Here is a 24,016-nt window from a genome sequence, read left to right on the forward strand (position 1 = left end):
TTCCCAGATGATTTCCTCTTTCATCCATTTCCAATATTGTCCTGTGAATGAACAGTAAGATCATTTGCAAATATCTGGTGATTATTCCCTCTTCCAGTGGAATCTGTGAACTTAAGCTTACCCCAAATTGAGAAAAGACAAACAAATCCTAAAAACTTCTCTATTCTTTTGGTTAAAAAAAAAAGAAGGGTATACCAGCCTGGACAATATGATGAGACCTCATCTCTACAAAAAATTTTAAAACTTTGCTGGGTATGGTGGCGTATGCCTGTGGTCCCTGTTATTCAGGAAGCTGAGGCAGGAGGATCACTTAAACTTAGGAGGTGGAGGCTGCAGTGAGCTATGATCATGCCACTGCCTTCTGGCCTGGGCAACAGAGTGACACCTTGTCTTGGAAAAAAAAACAAAAACAAAGGAAGGGTATCTTTTCTATCACAGCAGCCAAGTACCAGCTCATGCAGCAGACAGTCATTACATTCCTTTCTCCTAGGACAAACTGGAGAGGCTGTTCTTAGACACTGAGGAGATGCTGTTATACCGATGCTTGTAAAGTGCCCTCTGACCTCTGAATTTCAAAACTCACGGGTCTACCTGAGCCGGGACTCGCTACTTTTCCCCTCTGAGATCACCATTAGCTCCAAACGTTAATACAGCTAAAGGGAGGTTGGCGTTGCACATTGGAAATGTTACAGAATCATGCAAAATGAAGGAGGGTTTTAGGCGGGGATAGTAATCTGCATGTGGAGAAAGGAAGCGAGGCAAGGAGGGAGGAAATGAATATATATTGAACACCTATCTAGCACTACACAGTGCAACCGGTCTGCACATTGATTCACTTATTTAATAAATATCTATTACATCCCTTCTTGATCAATACCCTGTGTAGAGTCTAGGTTCTGGGCATACAGCCCTAAACGAGATGGAGATGTTGCCCAAAAGAAGCAGTGGAAGAGTCAGGCAATAAAGAAATACATAGATAAAATAAATAACGTCATATGGTGATAAATTTCATAAACACATCAAGGAGGCCAAAAGGGATAGAGTGATGGGAGACAGAAGGTGCTGGATGTTGCCCCATGATCCTGGGGGAGGGTGCTTCTATCACCAAAGCTCCGTGCGCTACCTGGAGGCGTGTGGGGTGGAGAGCTCGGTGGGGTTCTGTCAATTGCACAGTCTGCTGTTCCACGGTCCTTATATATAAAAATCCCTACAGGTAGGTTTGGCTTCTACCACCTGGTGTGGTGGCGAGGCTAATGTTTGTATTTTTAGTAGAGACAGTGTTTCGCCACGTTGGCCAGGATGGTCTCGATCCACCTGCCTCGGCCTACCGGAGTGCTGGGATTATAGGTGTCAGCCACCATGCCCAGCCCTGAAATCTCTTAAATACCTCTGAGGAGTCAGTTTGAAGAATTCCACAGCGACGGGCAGCTCACTCAGTGGGCAGACAAGAAGAAAGCAGTCTTTACAAAAGAGTGCAGAGATCATTTAAGGTCATTCCAAAGGGAGATGTCAAACCATCTTCTGTGGCCTTGACTCCTCCCTGGAGAGGAAAGGGTCATGAGTAGCCACAGCTGCCAGAAAGGAAAAGAATCACTTGATTTCTCTGTTGCGCTCTAGAGAGCCTTCTTCTCCAGATGCTCTGCAGCCCATGCATGGGAAATGGTGTTGCTGTTCCTCATGATTCACTCCCCTCCTAGCCACAATCTTTGGCGTGTAATTTTGCAGTTCCTCCCTCCTCCACTCTGGATAGAGTATCTTTCCTGCCCCATTGATGGAGAGCTCGGCCATGTAAATTGCTTTGGCCAATGTGCTATTCGCAGACATATGCAAACAAGAGCTTGAAACATGCATGTGTCGTTAAACTTTCTCTCTTGCGTTTCCACCAGGGCTGTGAGAACATGCTCGGAAGAGCTTGCAGGTGTTCCAAGGAGGATGATAGCTAAGGAAGCAAATCTACAACTTGGAGCCAGGATCAGCCTGCCTGAGTGCAGATCAGCTGACCCCAAGCCAAGTCCAGGCATGTGAAAAAGAGTAAGTGATTGTTGCTGAAAGTCACAGAATTATGAGGTATTTTCTTACACGGCATTTTTGTTGCCATTTGGTGACTGATGCATAAGGCTCAACAGAATGTCCCCTGGTACACATTTTGATAGCAGCAACAAATATTCAAATAAGAGCTTTGAAGTATCAGAGGAGGATTTTTTGAGAACATGGGGCCAAGTCTCTCCTGAAACAGCAGCACAGAAAACTGTTCTGAAAAAGTCTTACTAACTAGAAAACACCAGCGCTGACTTAACTCAGCGACTCCAAATATCTAGGGTCATGCTTTCTTCAAAGCCAGCAAGCTCTGCTCTGCATATGACCCCTGCTGGACTGAGTTATTTTGGATCTGTTCTTGTGACTCTAGGGCTTAAAATAGTCACTGCTGAGCCATCTGTCTTGGGATCCATCTCACTTCTGAAAGGTATAGCAGCTGTGGCTGAATTGAAAGCAGCTCCTGTTAAGAAAGTGAACAATCTCTCGGCTTTTCTCCATCCTATGAGTGTGCCCAAGGGAGAAAATAAAATAGAGGGCATTTGGCTGTCAAAGAAGGATAAGAGCTTAAGAAATGAACCTGGGAGATGCCAGGCAGATAGCAACGGGAACTGGGACAGCTGCCAGAGGGCCTGGAAAGGAGCCAGGTTAAATAAAGTTCAGACAAAGATGCTGCCAGCTGGAGGTGGTGAGGGAGAGTGGCCCAGGGCATGGCTGTGGAATAGCAGAGCAGCAAGGCGTAGTAGGAAAGGCTGTGGGGGTTGGGAGACAGAGGTCCCCAGATGAAGACTCAGCGTAAGCACCGACCCTCTGCAACTCTGTGCGGCTCTCAGCCTGAGACTTTCCACCCTTACCGTGAGGTTAATAGTATTTATCTCAAGTTGCAAGAGTCCATCGAATAATTCAAACAGGAACCAGATAAACTCTATAGACCTAAATAAGAATGTCATCGATCCCATACAGGCGAAGATGATCATTTCAACAAGGCTAATGCTGGGAGCTGCCATTTCTACTGTTTCATGGTGTATTTCCAGTACTTAGTGCACTATATATTATATTACTAAAATAGACAATATAATATGTATTATATATACAAGACTCTCTTGTATATACAGCATATACAGCTGTATATACAGTCTCATGTACAGCAAGACTCTGTCTCAAAAAAGAATCATTTGACTTTATGATATAGAAATAGATAAAATATAAAGTTTATAGTAATATATAATAATTATTATATTACTGCATATAATATATAATAATCCATAATTATATTGTTTTATATAATATATAATATATTAAATGATTGTATTCTATATAATATATGATTATATTTATATAATATATAACAGTAATGATTATATTATTTTTATATAATATATAATAACAATAATGATTACATTATTTTATATAAAATACAATTACATATTATATGTATATGGTATATATTAGTCTGGCATATATACACATGCTGGAGAGACACATACTCACTCAAAAATTTAATTATTAAATCAGTAAATGCCATTAATACATGTACCAAAAAATGTTATTTCCATTCCTAGGAAAGTAAGAAACATTATCTAGAGACCCCCTGTTGTCAATATCTAAAGACCCCCCCAGAAGTTGGGTTCTTACACAGAACAGAGAGCAGCGGTCAACTCGCCTGCCTCACAGTCACATCAGAGCAGAAGCAGTGGAATGGTGAGTTGCTGGTGCGGAACTCGGGAGGCTTGTGGTCATGGAGCAGAGGCAGGCTTCTGGAGAAGGCCCGCTCCTCCATCTCTGTTTCCTAAGGCTCCTCTCTTCCTGCACCGCTAGGACACAGTATTTACGTAAAGCCTGGTATCGGACACACCCTGGGTTTACCATTGACAACCTACCCAGTCTTCGCGAAGTTGCTTAATCTCTTCTCTGTGCTTCATTTGCTCACCTGTGAAATGGGTATTAACAACCAGCTTCCTTCCATGGGGGCAGGGCCAGCCAACTGCGCCCCGTGTGCAAGCTCGGCCCAGCTGCCTGTTTTTCTTCATAGAATTTTATGGGAACACAGCCAACCTCATTCAGTTACATGTTGTCTGTGGCTGTTTTTATACTTCAGTGGCTGAGTAGCCACAGCAGGGACCAGATGACCTGCAAAGCCTCACATAGTCACTGTCAGGCCCTTTATAGAAAGCATTTGCTAATTCCTGGTTTGAGGATCCAACAAGGTAACACACATGAAACCCCTAACACAGGATCCGGCTGGGTGCAGTGGCTCACACCTGTCATCTCAACACTTTGGAATCCGAGGTGGGTGCACCACTTGAGGTCGGGAGTTCAAGACCAGCCTGGCCAACATGGTGAAACCCTGACTCCATAAAAATACAAAAATTAGCTGGGTGTCTTGGTGTGCACCTGTAATTTCAGCTACTTGGGAGGCAGAGGCAGGAGAATCCCTTAATCCCAGGAGGCGGATGTTGCAGTGAGCCGAGACCGTGCCACTGCGCTCCAGCCTGGTTGACAGAGCAAGACTCCATCTCAAAAAAACGAAAGAAAGAAACACATCATGTTCTGGAATGAGCTGAATGTTAAAGCTTTCCCCTTGCAATTGCACTCAACCCTACTTGGACTTCAGGCAAGCTGGGCACTGATTGCCCATTAACTTGCAGCCATTGATTTAGTCCTATTCAAGAATTGTTTATGGAGCAGGAGACTGAGGCATGAGAATCACTTGCACCTGGGAGGCGAAGGTCTCATTGAATCAAGATTGTACCACTGCACTCCACCCTGGGCAACAGAGCAAGACTCTGTTTCAAAATAATAATAATTATTATTATGTATTGACCTTATGAGCTAGCATATTAGTAGTGAACTCCCAGTTTTATTGTTTGATTATCAAAATAGACTCATAACTATCATTTATCAAGGACTTGCTATGTGTCAAGCATTGTGCGAAGGTTTTTATATACAACTGGCTCTTTATATTTGTGGGTTCTACATCCATGGGTTCAACCAACCAACCAAGAATCAACAATATGTGGGAGGCTTATGCTTGTGATGTCAGTGACTCAGGAGGCTGCGGCAGGAACGAGAATTTGAGCCCAGGAGTTTGAGGCCGCAGTGAGCTGTGATGGCGCCACTGCACTCCAGCCTGGGTGACAGACTGAGAGACTCAGACTCTATCAAAACAAACAAACAAACGGAAATTAAACAAAAGACAATGAAAAATATGAATTAAAAAAAAACTTGTGGCCGGGCGCAGTGGCTCAAGCCTGTAATCCCAGCACTTTGGGAAGCCGAGGCTGGTGGATCACGAGGTCAAGAGAGCAAGACCATCCTGGTCAACATGGTGAAACCTCATCTCTACTAAAAATACAAAAAGTTAGCTGGGCATGGTGGCACGTGCCTGTAGTCCCAGCTACTTGGGAAGCCGAGGCAGGAGAATTAGCTGAACTCAGGAGGCGGAGGTTGCGGTGAGCCGAGATCGCGCCATTGCACTCCAGCCTGGGTAACAAGAGCGAAACTCCATCTCAAAAAAAAAAAAAAAACCTCTACAGTGTAACAATCATTTACCTAGCATTTACATTGTATAAGATATTAGAAGCGGCCAGGCGCGGTGGCTCAACCCTGTAATCCTGGCACTTTGGGAGGCCGAGGCGGGTGGATCACAAGGTCAAGAGATCGAGACCATCCTGGTCAACATGGTGAAACCCCATCTCTACTAAAAATACAAAAAATTAGCTGGGCATGGTGGCACGTGCCTGTAATCCCAGCTACTCGGGAGGCTGAGGCAGGAGAATTGCCTGAACTCAGGAGGCGGAGGTTGCGGTGAGCCGAGATCACGCCATTGCACTCCAGCCTGGGTAACAAGAGCAAAACTCCGTCTCAAAAAAAAAAAAAAAAAATTGAACCAAGTTTTCAGATTGCTATCTCAGTATCCTCTCAACTTCTCAATGACACTTTATAAAAGAAGGCATCCAAAGAGTTGTCCAGAACACAGCTGGTGCAACTTGAAACACATGCCTTCAGTGATAAAGTAGAAGCTTCCTTGGGAGGCGTAGGTGGGAAGATCATCTGAGGTCAGGAGTTCAAGATCAGCCTGGCCAACATGGCAAAACTTGTCTCTCCTAAAGATACAAAAATCAGCCAGGCATGGTGGCAGGCACCTGTAATCCCAGGTACTGGGAAGGCTGAGACAGGAGACTTGCTTGAACCCTGTAGGCAGAGTTTGCAGTGAGCCAAGATCACGCCACTGCACTCCAGCCTGCACAACAAAGAGCAAAATGCCATCTCTTTCTTTTCTTTTTTTTGAGACAGAGTCTCTCTCCATTGCCAGGCGCCAGGCTGGAGTGCAGTGGCATGATCTCGGCTCACTGCCACCTCCGCCTCTTGGGTTCAAGGGATTCTCCTGCCTCAGCCTCCCAAGTAGCTGGGACTACAGGCACGTGTCACCACGCCCAGCTAATTTTTTGTATTTTTAGTAGAAATGGGGTTTCACTGTGTTAGCCACGATGGTCTCCATCTTCTGACCTCAGGTGATCCACCTGCCTCGGCCTCCCAAAGTGGTGGGATTACAGGTGTGAGCCACCAGGCCTTGCCTATTCCTTTACTTTCTTAATAAAGTTGCTTTCACTTTACTCTGTCAACTTTCCTCAAATTCTTTCTTGCCTGAGATCCAGGAACCCCCTCTTGGGTTCTAGATCAGGACCCCTGCTAACCAGACTATAGGTTGACACCAGTTAGTAGGGTAGCTCTGGGGGAGGAGTAGACGAGGACCCCTTCTAAAGAAAACCAAACCTCCCGAAGAAGAATGTTTAAATTCTCCTTTGTTTAGCAGAGACCCTTTAAGCCAATCTACTCTTTAAGAAAGTTTTCCACTCCACAAGATTTAATGGCGTTCATATATTTTCAACCTGCTTTTCCAGGCCAACTTATAGAACGTACTAAACCTTCCAGTGATGAAAGGTAGCCACAGTTAAGCCACAGGTAAAGTTTTCTGTGTTCAGTTGCCCAAAGTGAAGCTCTGTCTAAACATTACCTTCAACTGGGTTGACGTCTGTGTCTTCCTGGTGTCTCCTGAGAAAGGTGGCTGTTGATGGTGGTTTGATTCTAATACAGGAGATAAAAAGAAATAGGCAGATAGTGAGGGGAAGAGAGCCCTCGGTAAGATTTTTATTAGAGATGGAATTTCACCACAAATCATTTCTAACTAAGAGCAGCCGGTAACATCAAGCTGCAGACATAGATGAGCAAGCTGGAAGCTTGCATGTGTGAAATGTTGGCAGGTGTGCCAATCAGAAAGGGCTACCCGGTCCCCATGGTGCCGGCCGGGTAGAGAACACATCTGCATAATGAAAGATTAGGTTGGGATGGCCAGCCTCTTCTCCCGCTAAGTAAACGGCACAACTTGTCCAGGTAAAATCTTTTGGGTCCTATGTAAATCAGACAGCACCTCTTCAAGCCAGACTGTAAAACCCCAGGCATTTCCTTGGAACTGGAAGGCCCACCCAGGAGCCCCTGTATCTCTGCAGGAGAGAGAACTTTTCTTCTTTCTCTCGCCTATTAAACCTCCGCTCTTAATCTCACTCCTTTTGTGTCTGCGTTTTTGATTTCCTTGGCATAAGTCGGCAAACCTCAGGTTGTATCTCAGACAAACAATGGCTCTTCAGTGGTACAGGCTGCAGCAGGAATCATATGCGGGTAGGCCCATACCCGACGTTCAGATTCAATGATTTGGGATGAGCCCTGGGCAGGTAGAGATTATAAAAAGCTGTGCAAAGAAGCTGATTCACATCCCTAGTTGAGAGCCACTAAACTAAATCTTGCAAAGGTTTACTTTTCTTTTCTACTTTTCCTGTGTGCTTCCTTGTGACCTGTGATCGTCTGATACTCTTTGAATACATAAGAGATGGCTGGGCAACATCAGCCCATGCCGAGACTCTTGTAGGCGGTTTGGATAAGGTTTCCGCGGCTGAGGATGCGGCATCCCGCGATTCGTGGCCTGTGAACCGTGAGTTTCCAGAGCGTGTTTAAAAAATGCAACTGAGACTCTCACCCCGTAAGTGAAGGAGAGTGACTGAGAAAATGAAAAAAGAATTGACTTCAAATCACCGTGCTATTTCCAAATGGCCGCTGAGGAGTGATGACTTACTAAGTGGTTGTTTTAGAAAGAAAAGAAGGCATATGCTTTTTCCTCCTCCGTTACATTTACGTAAGGAGAAATATTCTAAGAGTTTGCTGACATTGGAGCAGCAGTAACAATATTTGCATGCTGGTTTTGTAGGGCAGAAAGCTGAGCCAGCCAGCCATTTTGGAAATGGAGGCTGGGGATTGAATTACGTGGTCTTCTGGTCGTGTGAAAACTGTTGAACTTTCTTTCAGGGAGTATTTTGGCCTTGTTGAGCGTCTTTAGCTCTGGCAAGCTCTCTTCCTCTCCTAGAGAATAGAGATTATCTCCCAGGATTACAAGGATAGCTTCTCCGCAACAAATCCTGACATCATTTGGCACGTGGATCTCAACAGCTTGGAAATCTGGGCCACATCAGAGTGACAAAGGCCAACTTCTTGGTGTCACCTGGGGCCTTGCCAACTAGCGATTCCCGTGGTTCTGGAGAGAACCTTCTTGCCTGGGAGAGAATTCCTGGTGTTTGATATTTATAGGAAATGGCAACTTGGTTTTGTTTACTCAGACTATTCAAATCTAGGAAAAAGCAGATCTTCTACAAAGACCAGCCTTACTGGGGCACCGTGAAGACATGAGAAAGAAGTGACCGAAAAGACAAAGTGTGCGCAGGTGCCTTGGAGTGAGACAGATCAGTATTCAATTCCTGAACACCTGGCCGAGTGACTTTATCAAGAGCCTCAGTTTCCCTTGTAAGGAAACAAGGACTCTTTAGAAATTCTATGTTTTCTTCCAGAAACTTAATAGAGTGGCACTCCTCCTATCCCATCCTCTTTAATAGACATGGTCAGATAACACGCTCGCCAGCAAAACGGAGGCACAACAGAACTGGGTCACTTCTGGCTGTGAGCTGAGAGACAGCTTGAGATTCACCTGCGCGCGCTCTCTCTCTCTCTCTCTCTCTCTCTCTCTCTCTCTCTCTCTCTCTCTCTCTCTCTCTCTGCATCCCTGAGACTAGCAAGAGTGACTGCTCCGTTTCCTGTGTCTTGGAATCAGAAAATCTGGCACTAAGCTATCAGCTGATCAGCAATTTGAAATGTGGTGTGAATAAGAATCTGTTGTTATGAGTTGCCAAGTTGGGAGGGCTATTTGTTACCATAGCACAAGTCAGCCTGTCCTCACTGATACAAGGATCAGTCCGTTTTCAAGGAGATAGAGGAAAATTAAAGGACATAAAGGAATGAGGGACATCCCATCTCAAAATATACCAGATTGGGATCCTGATTATATCAAGTTGTAAACATTGGAGAAACTGTAGTTTGAGAAAGAGCTTGCTGACCTGTCTCTTCCTGCATGTAGCAAGCATGAAAGATTTCTCATACCTGGATGAGAAAACAGCCTTGTCACCACAGACTTGGAATGGAAGCCTGCAAAGCACCTGAATAAATGTACTTAATTATGTCACCCATGTTGCCCCCATCTCTACTAAAAACATCCAGAAAGTTAGCTGGGCGTGATGGCACGCGCCTGTAGTCCCAGCTACTCGGGAGGCTGAGGCATGAGAATTGCTTGAACCTGGGAGGCGGAGGTTGCACTGAGTGGAGATCGCACCATTGCACTGCAGCCTGGGCGACAGAGCAAGATTCAGTCTCAAAAAAAATGATGTGTCCTTATCTCCAACCTCTTTTTCACTCCCCTGTACATCTCCTAGTAACTCCCCTAGAAAATGTACTGCCCCAGCCAGATTTTCTTTTTCCTGCCGTTTCCCAATTTCGTCATTTGACTAAAAAGTACAAAAGCATCTTGTTTTCACCACTTGGGTTTCACCCTCTTGCGAAGATGCCCATGTGCAGGTGAAACCAAGAAAATGTGTATACTTTTCTCTTGCTCATCTGCCTGGTGTCAGTTCGGTTTCTATAAAGCCCACCCACTAAGAGATAAAGGCATGTTGGAGGGATCTCTGACTCTTCTATGAAAGCAGAGTGGCAAAGCCTCCTGCATGGCGTTTGGCTTATAGAAGGTGATTTATTTATTCAGTCTTTAAGATCCTGCTACGTACCAGATGCTTGGGACACATCGGGATATAAAACGAAAAGTGGTCTCTGCTCTCTCTCCCTTTTTTTTTTTACTATCTAGAGTTCATTCCTACTTCCTAGACATTGCCATTGTATGGTTCTTCGTTTGTTTTTGAGATGGAGTTTGACTCTTGTCTCCCAGGCTGAGTGCAATGGCACAATCTCGGCTTGCTGCAACCTCCGCCTTCCAGGTTCAAGTGATTCTCCTGCCTCAGCCTCCCAAGTAGCTGGGATTACAGGTGCCGGCCACCACACCCAGCTAATTTTTTGTATTTTTAGTGGAGATGGGGTTTCGCCATGATGGGCAGGCTGGTCTCAAACTCCTGACCTTAGGTGATCCACCCGCCTATTATTCGATGTTGATAACATACTCTACTGGCATAAATGCTGGAGTAGGGAGTTCTGTGCAGTCTTGTAGAGGAAGACCCAAGAAGAAAGACCTTTAAATGCATCATGGCAGCCCCATTCATTCTCAAACGCTAAAACCACACTGGAATTGTGTACAAGGCAATGTCTTCATGAAAGAGCATCGGATGTACACAATTGTGGAAATTGTGTCAGTACTGTCTTTTGCAAAAGCGTATTGATAATAGCTGCTATTTATTTTGCACTTTCGATGCTCCAAGATTTGTGCTAATGTTTTCTATGTATTATTTCATTTAATAGGGTCCTCACAAGAGTATGATGAAATTGATATTGTTATAACGATTTCGTACATGAGGCAATTAAGGTTAGAAACTAACTTACCCAAGGGAACAGAACGGAAAAGTGGCAGAGTCTGAGTTTAAATTCACATCTGATACAAAAATAAAAATATATAGGTTGCAGGCATATAATACGATCTCAACTGAAAAAGCAAATAGTACACTACTATTGTTTTCCATGTAGAAGTGCTTAAAAAATAGGCTTGCAGTTCAACAACTGAGTCTTTTGCAAAAAGTGTATTACACACAGGTTGCAATCGTTTGGCTAGATATGTTTTTGTTGTGATGGTTGTTCTGGAACCTTCATAATCAGTCTTGGCAAAACGATCTGTGTAAAAAAACAGAATCATTCCAGATGCTGTGTTTGTCAATCTTAAGGAAAAACCTCAGCCATGGTAAAATTCCCACAAGGCTAGCTGCTCAGGGCCGCAACAGGGAAGGTGAATCTCTGAGGTTCAGGGATAATTCAGTAAGGCTGTCATTGCTCGCCCAGTCCACCTCCATCCCCGAGGGTGCCGGAAATGCCCCCGACCAAGAGCTGGGAGCAAGGTGGATGCCAAGAAATGATCCTGATGCTATTTGGCTCGTGGAAGACTCAGAGAAGGCGCTGTCAGAGCCTCACTGCCAGTGTCATCCTCACTAGGTGGTTTCATCCTGGGAGGAAGACAGACACCAGCAGCGTTCTAGAAACATGATTTTCTTTCCTGGTTTGACTGACAGGAACGAGGTGACAGAAACAGTGGGGTTTCACATAAAATGATGCATCTCCCTTCGTGTTATTCCAGCAGCGGAGCTGCCAGTCTGACATTCACAGTAACTCATCCTGACCAAAACAGGGCTCATTATCTCTCCCTCCTCCGTCTTCCCTCTCTTGGTGAATAGCATCACCGTATTCTGAGTCACCCCAGCTGGAGAGCTAATAAGTGGGCAAGAAGGATTAGATAGTCTTGGGGACGTGGAATTAGAAAAGCAGGATTTAATCGGCATCTTTACAAAGGAGAGAGAGCCTTGGGGAAATTAACCAGACCTGTCAGAGCTCTAGCTCCCTCTCACATGGGAATTATCGTTACTATGATGATAACCCTGTCCAGCATCACGTTGGGATTTCTTTTTGTTTTTCCTTAGTCCAAAGATTTCACTGCAGTGGCTCCTCTTGTATTGCTAGATCTGAACTCTATGACACCAGTTTTCCCATCATTGTCTATGTGTGCTGGGCGCTTCAGAGATATGGCTTGTAGATCTGACTCCTCCGCCCCACACACAAGTCTGTCCTTCATTCCACTGTAGCTGTGCAAACTTCACTTTTTGAGGGAGCATGGGAGGATCATCGCTTTATCTATTAATTATTTTTTGAGCTGGAGTTTTGCTCTTGTTGCCCAGGCTGGAGTGTGATGGCACAATCTTGGCTCACCACAACCTCCACCTCCTGGGTTCAAGTGATTCTCCTGTCTCAGCCTCCTGAGTAGCTGGGATGACAGGCATGCACCACCTCTCCCAGCTAATTTTGTATTTTTAGTAGAGACGGGGTTTTTGCATGTTGGTCAGGCTGGTCTCAGTCTCCCGACCTCAGGTGATCCGCCCGCCTTGGCCTCCCAAAGTGCTGGGATTACAGGTGTGAGCCACTGTGGCCAGCCGCCTTTATTTATGTTATGTTATGTTTTATTTTTGAGTCCATAGTAGGTGTATATATTTATGGGGTACGTGAGATGTTCTGATACAAGCATGTGAAATAAGAACATCATGGAGAAGAGACTGTTCATCCCTCAAGCATTTATCCTTTGAGTTACAAACAATCCAATTACCCTCAAGTTGTTTTAAAATGTAAAATTAAGGGACTGTAAATTAGTTAAGCCATTGTGGAAGACAGTGTGGCAATTCCTCAAAGACCTAAAGACAGAAATACATTTGACCCAACAATCCTATTACTGGGTATATACCCAAAGGAATATAAATCATTCTATTATAGAGGCACATGTGTGCATATGTTCATTGCAGCACCATTCACAATAGCGAAGACATGGAATCAACATAAATGTCTATTAATGATAGACTGGATAAAAAAATGTGGCACATACATGCCACGGAATACTATGCAGCCATAAAAAAGAACAAGCTCATGTCCTTTGTAGGGGCATGGATGGAGCTAGAGGCCATTATTTTCAGCAAACGAATGCAGGAACAGAAAACTAAATACTGCATGTTCTCACTTATTAGTGGGAGCTAAATGATAAGAACACATAGACGTATGGGGAAAACTACGCATCCTGGGGCCTTTCAGAGGGTGGAGGGTGGAGGAGGAAGAGGATCCAGAAAAATGAAAATGGCTTAATACCTGGGTGATGAGATGGTCTGTATAAAAAATCCCCATGACACAAGCTTCCCTAGGTAACAAACCTGCACTTGTACACTGAACTTAAAAATAAAAGTTCAAATAAATTAAAAAATAAAAATTAATTAATGAAAATAAAACGTAAAATTAAGTTATTGTTTATAGTCACCCTGTTGTGCTCTCAAATAACAATTAGTCATTCTATTTTCGTACTGATTAAACTTCCATTTTTAATAAAATGTATTGATTTTACGATTATAGAAGGAATATACATTTTTGTTAAAAATGAAAATATAGGCTGGGTGCAGTGGCTCATGCCCTTAATCCCAGCATTTTGGGAGGCAGAGATAGGCAGATCACTTGAGGTGAGGAGTTTGAGACCAGCCTGACCATCATGGTGAAACCCTGTTTCTACTAAAAATACCAAAATTAGCCAGGCGTGGTGGTGCGCACCTGTAGTTCCAGCTACTCAAGAGTCTGAGGCAGAAGAATCACTTGAACCCGGGAGGTGGAGGTTGTAGTGAACCAAGGTCGCACCACTGCACTCTAGCCTGGGTGACAGAGCGAGACCCTGTCTCAAAAGAAAAGAAGATATAAAAAGTCCAACAAACCAATGAAAAAGAATAAAAGCATCCTATAACAACACACTGCAGAGACAGCCACAGATGTCATATTGTTAGACTCATTTTCTGTGGATGCTTAAGAACACTTTAAAATGAACAGCCCTGTGACAAATGCATCCCCATTACAGGAAGAAGTCCATCCCTGAGGCAGGGTGAGGCACAGGGTCTGGAACGAGAGGGCTCCTGCTGCCTTGGAGGAGTCAGGGTCTGCTTACGTGGGCATCAGGAGTCCTAAGCAGGGAGAATAACTTCTGGCCTAAATCACAGCCCCCGGCCCTCCCACCACAGGAGGATGCTTCTGTAAATTGTATTCAGAAAAAAAAAAAAAAAAAGCTCATTTCAGTCAAAGACAAACCATAATATAAAAGAGACTAAGATAGAAGCTATGAAAGAAAACAGGAGGAAAGGGACAGAGGGAAACGGCAAATGAGAAATGCATGGGAGAAAATAGGGTCTTTGGCAAGAGGACCAGTGTCACCAGGCTTTCATTCAGTAAAGCAAAGCTTAATGAGGCATTTATAAAACCACAGCTCAAGCAGAAATAGCAGCATGCAGAGAAGATAGGGCAAGACAGCAGAGATGAAATGTAAGCTGGATGAAAGAAGTGAACAAGCAGGAAGAAGAAGAGAAAGATAAAGCTACTGAGAAATACAAGCCGTGTTAAAGGAAGGACAAAGAAGAATTAGCATATCTGAGAGCACAGGAATTATTAAGAAGAAAAGAGTTGAGAACAGCAAACAAAACAGCTGGGTGCAGTGGCTCATGCCTGTAATCCCGGCACGTTGGGGAGGCCAAGGTGGGCAGATCACTTTGAGATCAGCCTGGGCAACATGCAAGATCCTGTCTGTACAAAAGAATACAAAAAAACTGGCCAGGCATGGTGGTGCATACCTGTATGCACCAGGAGACTGAGGTGGGAGGATCACCTAAGCCTGGGGAGGTTGAGGCTATAGTGAGCTATGACTGTACCACTGCACTTCAGCGTGGGTGACAAACAGACCCTGTCTCTCACTTTGTGAGTTTTCATTTTTCCATGGGCTATTTGTAAATTTTCTTTTTCTTTTTCATTTATTTATTTATTTATTTTGAGGTAGAGTCTAACTCTGTCGCCTAGGCTGGAGTGTAATGGCATGAACATGGCTTAATTTAAAAATGGGCAAAACATGGAAAGACAGCTCTCCAAAGAAAATGTACAAAGCACCCACCAGGGAAAAGCAAATCAAAACCACAATGAAATTATATTTCATACCCACTAGGATGCCTATAATGAAACAGAGAGAGAGAGCTAATACTAAGTGTTGGTCAGGATGGGGAGAGATTGGAACCTTGGGCGTTGCTGGTAAGAATGTAAACTGGTGAAGCCACTCTGGAGGACAGTTTGGTTGATACAGTGTTAATCACGGAATTGCTACATGGCCCAGCAAATTCCACTTCAAGGCATGTATCCGGGAGAAATGAAAATATATGTCCACACAAAAACTTTATACAAATGTTTATACCAGCCTTATTATCATCGCCAAAAAACGTAGAAAGAACACACATTATGGATAAACAAACTGTGGTGTATTCATATAATGGAATGTTATTTAACATAGAAACGAATGAACTACTGATACCTGCTACCACATCTGTGAAACTTGAAAACGTGCTAAGTGAAAGAAGTCAGTCCAAAAGACCACATATTGTATGATTCCGTTTACATAAAATGTCCAGGGTAGGCAAATCTGTGGAGACAGAAAGTACAGTACATTAGTTGTTACCTAGGTTTGGGAGGCAGGTGAAGGTTGGGCAGATGCGGAGTGACTGCTAACGGATACTGGGTTCTTTTCTTTTCTGGTTGTTTTTTTTTTTTTTTTGAGATGGAGTTTTGCTCTTTCACCCAGGCTAGAATGCAATGCTGCAATCTCAGCTCACTGCAACCTCTGCCTTCCAGTTTCAAGCGATTCTCCTGCCTCAGTCTCCTGAGTAGCTGCCAGCATGCCTGGCTAATTTTTGTATTTTTACTAGAGATGGGGTTTCACCATGTTGGTCAGGCTGGTCTCGAACTCCTGACCTCATGATCCGCCCACCTCAGCCTCCCAAAGTGCTGGGATTGCAGACATGAGCTACCATGCCCGGCCTCAGATTCTTTCTTGAAGTGATAAAAATGTTCTAAAATTTTGATGATAGTTTGACAACTCTGTGGATATACCAAAAAGCATTGGACTGTACAGTTTAAATGGATAAGTTTCATGGTATGTGAATTATAACTCAATAAAGTTGTTACAGAGAAAAAGACCATTTTAAGGTGGGTAAGAATTTAGAGAAAAATAAATCCCACAGCATCTTGTTACAGAAATACTAGATGATAAACTTCAGCCAACCGAGAAATGAACAGTAACGCTATGGTAAACAGCCTGGCTGGCTGTAAACATCGAATCAATTTAACTGTTGGACTACATTTTTAAAAAATGGTTTCAAAACAGTAAGTATTCTAGATTATAATCCATTCAATCAAATAACAATCTCTGGGTTCATTCTGATATATATAAATAGAGAAAGAAAGCTCTTCCTTATAGTAAAAGTTCAGCTAATAAATATAACAGACTTATGAAAATAGAAAATAGGCTGAGCGCAATAGCTCGTGCCCATAGTCCCAGCACTTCGGGAGGCCAAGGCTGGCAGATCAGCTGAGGTCAGGAGTTTGAGACCAGCCTGGCCAACATGGTGAAACCCTGTCTCTACTAAAAATACAAAAATTAAGGCCGGGCGTGGCGGCTCATGCCTATAATCCCAGCACTTTGGGAGGCTGAGGCGGGTGGATCACGAGGTCAAGAGATCGAGACCATTCTGGTCCACAAGGTGAAACCCCGTCTCTACTAAAAATACAAAAATTAGCTGGGCATGGTGGTGTGCGCCTGTAGTCCCAGCTACTCGGGAAGCTGAGGCAGGAGAATTGCTTGAACCCAGAAGGCGGAGGTTGCGGAGAGCCGAGATCGCACCATTGCACTCCAGTCTGGGTAACAACAGCAAAACTCTGTCTCAAAAAAAAAAAAAAAAAAAAATACAAAAATTAGCTGGCGTGGTGGTGGGTGCCTGCAATCACAGATACTCGGGAGGCTGAGGCAGGAGAATCACTTCAATCCAGGAAGTGGAGGTTTCAGTGAGCCGAGATCATGCCACTGCACTCCAGCCTGGGCGACAGAGTGAGACTGTCACACACACACACACACACACACACACACACACACGAAAATGTAAAGGAAAAGACACTTCTATAATTATCAACAGAGAAGAAGTTGTTGGCTCAGAGTTTTTGAATATGCTATTACTCCCTCCTGAATTGTCTCATCTCACTTGTTTTTAATGCAGAGTCTTGCTCTGTCACCCAGTCTGAAGTGCAGTGGTGCGATCATGCTTCACTGCAGCCTCAACCTCCCGGGATCAAGTGATCGTCACACCTCAGCCCCTCAAGTAGCTGGGACTGAAGGCATTTACCACCACACCTGGCTAATTTTTTTTTATTTGTTTTTTGTAGAGATGGGGTCTCCCTATGTTGCCCAGGCTTGTCTCAAACCCCTGGCCTCAAGCAATCCTCCTGCCTCAGCCTCCCAAAGTGCTAGGATTACAGATGTGATCCACCACACCCAGCCTCTCACTCCACATTTTAAAAGGGTGGATTCTCTTGTGCCATTCATGTCTTAGCCTAAATATCCTTAGGAGACAATGCCCCTGGCCATCCTTGTTTCTATCAGTTTTGAGTCACTCATAAGCAGCTGATATCATACTAGGTAATGACCTATTGGCAGCTGAGAGGTGAGCACTTGATATGCTTGGCTTATTGCTCCATGATGCCTCTTTTCCTTAAGGATCTAAAATGCCACCCAGGAGCACTCATTGCATTTAGTTGTCACATTTTCTCCATCTCCTGCAATCCTTGGTACCTGGAAAAATGGCTGGCACATAGTAGGTACTCATTAAACATCTTTTAATGGTTGAAATGCTGAGATTCAGAAGGAGCACAGAAATTGGAAGGTGAAGCATTCTGATTCCTCTTTTATAACCCTCAGCATCAGCAGATATAATTTAAAGAGCAAACTGCTAAACACCAGCTGTCTTTTATAACCATTTGTGTAAGAAAAAGACTGAAAAGCCTAGGTGCCTTCCATCTGAATTAAATGAAATTAATTAAAGGCTCGTGCCTGTAATACCAGCACTTTGAGAGGCTGAGGTAGGAAGATCGCTTGAGCCCAGGAGTTCGAGACCAGCCTGATCAACACAGTGAGACGCCCCCCCATCTCTAATTTTTAAATATAAATAATATAAATTTAAAAAATAAAAAAGAGATGGAAAAGTAGGAGAATGGGCTCCTCCTACATGTGGGCCATAAAAATGCAGCATATCTCAACGCTTGTGGATGGGACGCTCACATCTTCACACGTATATTTTAGCCTCCAAGAAAACGCCTTGGCTGACTACATCCCATTTTAGGGCAGAATATCCCAGTTGTGAATATGCACAATTGCCATATGCATAGATCCTAGGGACTCAGAGTGACAGGGTTCAGATCTCAGCTCTGCCATATATTAGCTGCGTGATCTTGAGGAAGTTACCCACGTCTCTTCCTCGGTTTGCTCATCTGTAAAGTGGGAACAACGGTAGTACCTATGGCACAGAGATGTTGCGATGTAAATAATATCTAAGTGCCTAGAAAACAGTTCATGGGCTGGGCACGGTGGCTCACACCAGTAATCAACACTTAAGGAGGCCGCGGCTGGTGGATCACCTGGGGTCAGGAGTTCAAGACCAGCCTGGCCAACATGGTGAAACCCCATCTCTGCTAGATACAAAAAAAAAATTAGCCAACATGATGGTGGGCACCTGTAATCCCAGCTACTTGGGAGCCTGAGGCAGGAGAATTGCTTGAACCTGTGAGGCGGAGGTTGCAGTGAGCAGAGTTAGCGATAGCACTTTGGCCTGGGTGACAGAGCAAAACTTTGATCTTGAAAAACAAAACAAAAGCGAAAGAAAACAGTGCATGGTACGGCATAAATAATGCGATGAGTATCATGGAACAACGTGGATCTTTTAGTTAATCTCCGCTAATCAAGCCACCACAGCTATGAAGTAACTGACTTTCCAATATTAAATCTACCCCATTCTTTCCTCTAGCCTAGTCCCTGTAACCACAGAATAATCCCAGGACTTGCAAATATGTATATATAAGGTCATGTTCAAGAGATCCTGTGATCTTAGTTGGGGCAAAGCCTGCTCAATGTTCACCCTCTTTTCCTCCTGCGCACACAGCCAGGCAACCCTCCCAGCTTCCCCTGCAGTGGAGGGCGCTGTGGCTGAGTTCTGGACGATGGGCTATGAGCAGGCTGACGCTCGCTCCACCCCTTTCTACCCCTTGTATCTCTAGCGGCTGCAGAATGTCTGCAGGTACTAGGGGAGAATTCTGCGGGTACTCGGGGATAGCAGAGTGTGGGGCTTTATGTCATGTCTTCCTCGGAGTGAACACATTTATGAATGTTTCAGTAAATGCCTTCTCGCTTGAAGTAAGGAGGTTAACCTTATGAATTTTCTTTTAATACAAAGACTCGTGAGAAGATGAATGCTTCCTTTTTTTTTTTGAGATGTAGTCTTGCTCTGTTGCCCAGGCTGGAGTACAGTGGTATGATCTCTGCTCGACTATAGGTGTGCGCCACCACACCCAGCTAATTTTTGTATTTTTAGTAGAGACGGGGTTTGCACCATGTTTGCCAGGATGGTCTCGATTTCCTGACCCCGAGATCCGCCCGCCTCAGCCTCCCAAAGTGTTGGGATTACAGGCGTGAGCCACTGCACCCGGCCGAGTGTGGGTCTTTGAATGAACCTGTAATCCAAAAAAAAAAAAAAAAAATTCTAAGCTCTTCCCCAAACCATCTGAATGGATCCCTTCTCTCTGACAAAAGCACCCCAAGGTGAATCTGCAAAAACTAGTTCAGGCCATGATGGGAAGGCGGAGCCAGATGTGCCTCATCATCCCCTCCTTCCTTTTGGAATTACTGATGAAACAGGTTCTTTCAGTCTGATAAACACTTGCTCTCTATTCTCTCTGCAGCCTGCCACCTGGAGGCTTCATCCACCTGATACCGCCTCAGTCTCCACAACCCCTTACTGTAACCCTAACCCAGACATTCCTTCCTATTGGTAATAACACTTTCAACCAACTGCCAATCCAAAGATCTTTGCATCCACTTGCAGCGCGGAAGCTCCTACTTCCATTTCTTCAACCTTTCTGGATTGACTCAATGTATGTGTTCTGTGTATTGATTGATGCCTTATCTCTCCTTAAAATGTAAAAAGCAAAAACAAAAAATGTAGTTGTGGCCCGGCCACCTTGGGCACATGTTCTGAGGATCTCCCGAGGACTCTGTCAGTGAGCATTGGTCACTCATATTTGGCTCGGAAGAGATCTCTTCAAACAGTTTAGAGTTTGACTCTTTTCATCAACTACCCCATGGACGCATATTGGGCTGTGATCTGGGTTTAAGCCACTGAGTCTCGGGGCTTGCGTGCTACAGAGCACTTAGCTTGACCTGGCTGAGAACCGCATGGTGGCAAAGGAAGGAGTTAAGGGAAAAAGAATTGAGAGGAGGGGTTGGAGAGCAGGGAGGGGCAGCCTTGGACAAAGGGAAGTTCAGACTGGTTGAAACAGCACCAGCACAGAGATCCCAAAGACACAGAAGAAATCTTTGCAACAGCCAAGTTCAGATAACTGTGCTTGGAGGATTGGAGAGGAGCAGGGAGATGTGAAAGGGAAAATAAAAAGGTGCTAGGGTTGGAAAACGTGTGAGCATTTGAGCTGATGGAGACGGGCTGAAAGTCAGCTGCACAAACCACTCCAGTTCAACAACAGGTGTTGAGCAGACCTAGCTGGAGGGCAGCGTTGTCTTCTATCAGTGAATGCCTGGCTGGGAAGCCATAATAATGCAGGCAGCTCCAACAAGACTGAAGCTGAAAGCCATGGAACCCGCCAGCACGGGTTACCCAGGGTGTAGACTGCAGCCGGTCCTCCGAGCCTGTTAGGAACCAGGCTGCACAGCAGAAGGTGAGTGGCAGGCAAGAGAAGCTTCACCTGTAGTTACAGCTGCTCCCCATCGCTCACATTCCCGCCTGAGCCCTGCCTCCTGTCAGATCAGCGAGGGCATTAGATTCTCATAGGAGCGTGAAACCTGCTGTGAACTGCACACAGGAGGGAGCCAGGCTGCGCGCTTCTTATGAGAATCTAATGCCTGATGATCTTTCACTGTCTCCCATCACCCCCAGATGGGAGAAAAATGAACTCAAGTCTCCCACTGATTCCACATTATGGTGAGTTCTGTAATTATTTTATTATATATTACAATGTATTAATAATAGGAGTGCACAGTATTCATAATGCCCTGAATTTCTTTTTGAGTGTCTCTTCTCTTTGTGTTCATGAGTTCTGAACATTAAGCTCTTACTTACAAGTGAGAACATGCAGTATTTGGTTTCCTGTTCCTGGATAATGGCCTCCAGCTTCATCCATGTTCCTGCAAAACCCACTATCTCATTCTTTTTTATGGACGCATAGTATTGCCTGGTGTATATGTACCACATTTTCTTCATCCAATCTGTAATTGACGGGCATTCAAGTTGATGACATGTCTTTGCTATTGTAAACAGTGCTGCAAGGAACATTGATGTGCATGTGTCTTTTTGGTAGAAAGATCTATATTCCTCTGGGTGTAGACCCAGCATTGGGATGACTGGGTTGAATGGTAGTTCTGCTTTTAGCTTTTTGAGGAATCACCATACTGCATTCCACGACTGTTGAACTCATTTACACTCCACCAGTGATGTATAGGTGTTCCCTTTGCTCAGCGACCTTGCCAGCATCTGTTATTTTTTGACTTTTTAATAATCTGATTGGTGTCAAATGGTATCTTGTTGTGGTTTTGATTTGCATTTCTCAAATAATCAGTGATACTGAGCTTGTTTAAAGTGCTTGTTGGCCACATGTATGTCTTCTTTTGAAAAATGTCTGTTCACATCCTTTGCCCGCTTTTTGATTGGGTGGTTTGTTTTTCTCTCATAAATTGGTCTAAATTCTTTATAGATGCTGGATACTAGATCTTTGTCAGATACATAGTTTGCAAATATTGTCTCCCATTCTGTAGGTCATCTGCTTACTCTGTTAATAGTTTATTTTGCTGTGCAGAAGCTCTTAAGTTTAATTAGATCCCACCTGTCAGTCTTTGTTTTTGTTGTGATTGCTTTTGGTGTCTCTGTCATGAAATCTTTGCCCATTCCTAGGTCCAAGATGAAGTTGCCTAGGTTTTCTTCCAGGATTTTTATAGTTCTGGTTTTTACATTTGAGTTAGGAGAGAGATAACAAATTGATTTACAAATAAATAATATGCCAGGTGGTGATAATCACCAAGGGAATAATAAACCAGGATAAAGGGAATAACAGTTCATACAAACGATAGAGGAGAATTTAAATGGTGATAAAAGGAGACATGTAACAGGGTGCGCATAGGTAAGAGTTCATTTTGTGTGTCACCTTGACTAGGTTAAGGGATACCCAGGCAGCTAGCAAAACATTACCTCTGGTGGTGTCTGTGAGGGGGTTTCTGGAGATTAGCATTGGAATCAGTGGACTGAGTGGAGAGGAGCTGCTCTTAGGAATCTGGGTAAAGTCCAGGAGTGGTGGCTCACGCCTGTAATCCCAGCACTTTGGGAGGCCAAGACCGGTGGAAACCTGAGGTCAGGAGTTCAAGACCAGCCTAGCCAATGGGGTGAAACCCCATCTCTACTAAAATACAAAGATTTTCTGGGCATGGTCCTGTGCACCTGTAATCCCAACTACTCAGGAGGCTGAGGCAGGAGAATTGTTTGAAGCCTGGAGGTGGAGGTTGCACTTACGATAATGTATTTACATTATCATAAGAACAGTTAAGATGGCAGGGTTGGGTGAGGAGCTTGTGAGAAGCTCCGCTGGACAATCAGGGTGGGAGACTTCAGCCGGAGGCAAGAAGGACTTCCGACTTTCAGGCTCCAGGCTTGCATGTGGAGACCTGACAGGAAGTGCAGGTAACTGTGGCAGACGTTATGTATAATCTCTGTGTCTCTGAAGAATTCTAATACAGCATATAATTTTATGAGGAAATTAGGCAATGAAGCACTTTGCACTTGAGTAGGAAATTGGGCACTGAGCTTTCTGACAAGCAGTGAGCAAAACATACTGAATTTGGTAATTTAACTTATGCAATTAAAAAATATAGACATATATATGAAAAGAAACAAACGAAAAGAAACAAACTCTGTAAAATATTTGAAGAGATTTATTCTAAACCAAATGTGAGTGACTATGGCTCATGACACAGCCCTCAGGAGGGCCTGAGAACATGAATCAGGGTGGTCAGGGCGCAGCTTGGTTTTATCCATTTTAGGAAGGCATGAGACATCAATCAAATGCACTTAAGAAATACATTCAGAAGCCGGGCATGGTGGCTCACACCTATAATCCCAGCACTTTGTGGGGCTGAGGAGGGCAGATCACCTGAGGTCAGGAGTTCGAGACCAGACTGACCAACATGGAGAAACCCCATCTTTACTAAAAATACAAAATTAGCCGGGCATGGTGGTGCACGCCTGTAATCCCAGCTACTTGGGAGGCTGAGGCAGGAGAATTGCTCGAACCCAGGAGACGGAGTTTGCAGTGAGCCGAGATCGCGCTATTGCACTCCAGCCTGGGTAACAAGAACCAAACTGTCTCAAAAAAAAAGAAATACATTCAGAAAGGCAAGACAACTCAAAGCAGAGGCTTCCAGGCTATAGGTAAATGTAAACATTTTCTGGTTGACAGTTGGTCGAGTTGTGTAAAGACCTGGAATCCATAGAAAGGAAATGTACAGGTTAAGACAAAATTGTGGAGACCAAGGTTCTTTTGAAGTCTCCTGGTGGCTGCCCTTAGAGACAGCAGATGACTAATGCTTCCTATTCAGATCTTTAAAAGGCGCTAGACTCTCAGTTAATCTTTTTAGGGTTCAGAGGGCCTGGAAGAGAAAGACTGAGCACTATGTGAACATAGATTCTTCACAGATGCAGATTTTCCCCTACAAAGAATAGCTTGGCAGGGCCATTTCAAGATATGGCAAAGA

General features: G+C 44.3%; 1 protein-coding gene across 10 annotated transcripts in view; it reads left to right on the top strand.

The window, feature by feature from the left end:
* The window catches only part of LOC108588901 (uncharacterized), a 903,226-nt gene that overhangs the window by 483,756 nt on the left and 395,454 nt on the right, over positions 1-24,016 (top strand). For all 10 annotated transcript variants that reach the window (XR_013528665.1, XR_013528668.1, XR_013528671.1 and 7 more), the window contains 2 exons: positions 1,887-2,031; positions 3,597-3,735. Coding sequence is in view for 1 of the 10 variants with exons in the window: in XM_078354323.1 (XP_078210449.1) it covers positions 1,887-2,025 (139 nt within the window). In the remaining 9 variants the exon portion in view is untranslated. The remainder of the gene's footprint in view (positions 1-1,886; positions 2,032-3,596; positions 3,736-24,016) is intronic.

The sequence above is a fragment of the Callithrix jacchus genome, chromosome 2 (genome assembly GCF_049354715.1).
Source record: "Callithrix jacchus isolate 240 chromosome 2, calJac240_pri, whole genome shotgun sequence".
NCBI classification, from domain to species: domain Eukaryota; kingdom Metazoa; phylum Chordata; class Mammalia; order Primates; family Cebidae; genus Callithrix; species Callithrix jacchus.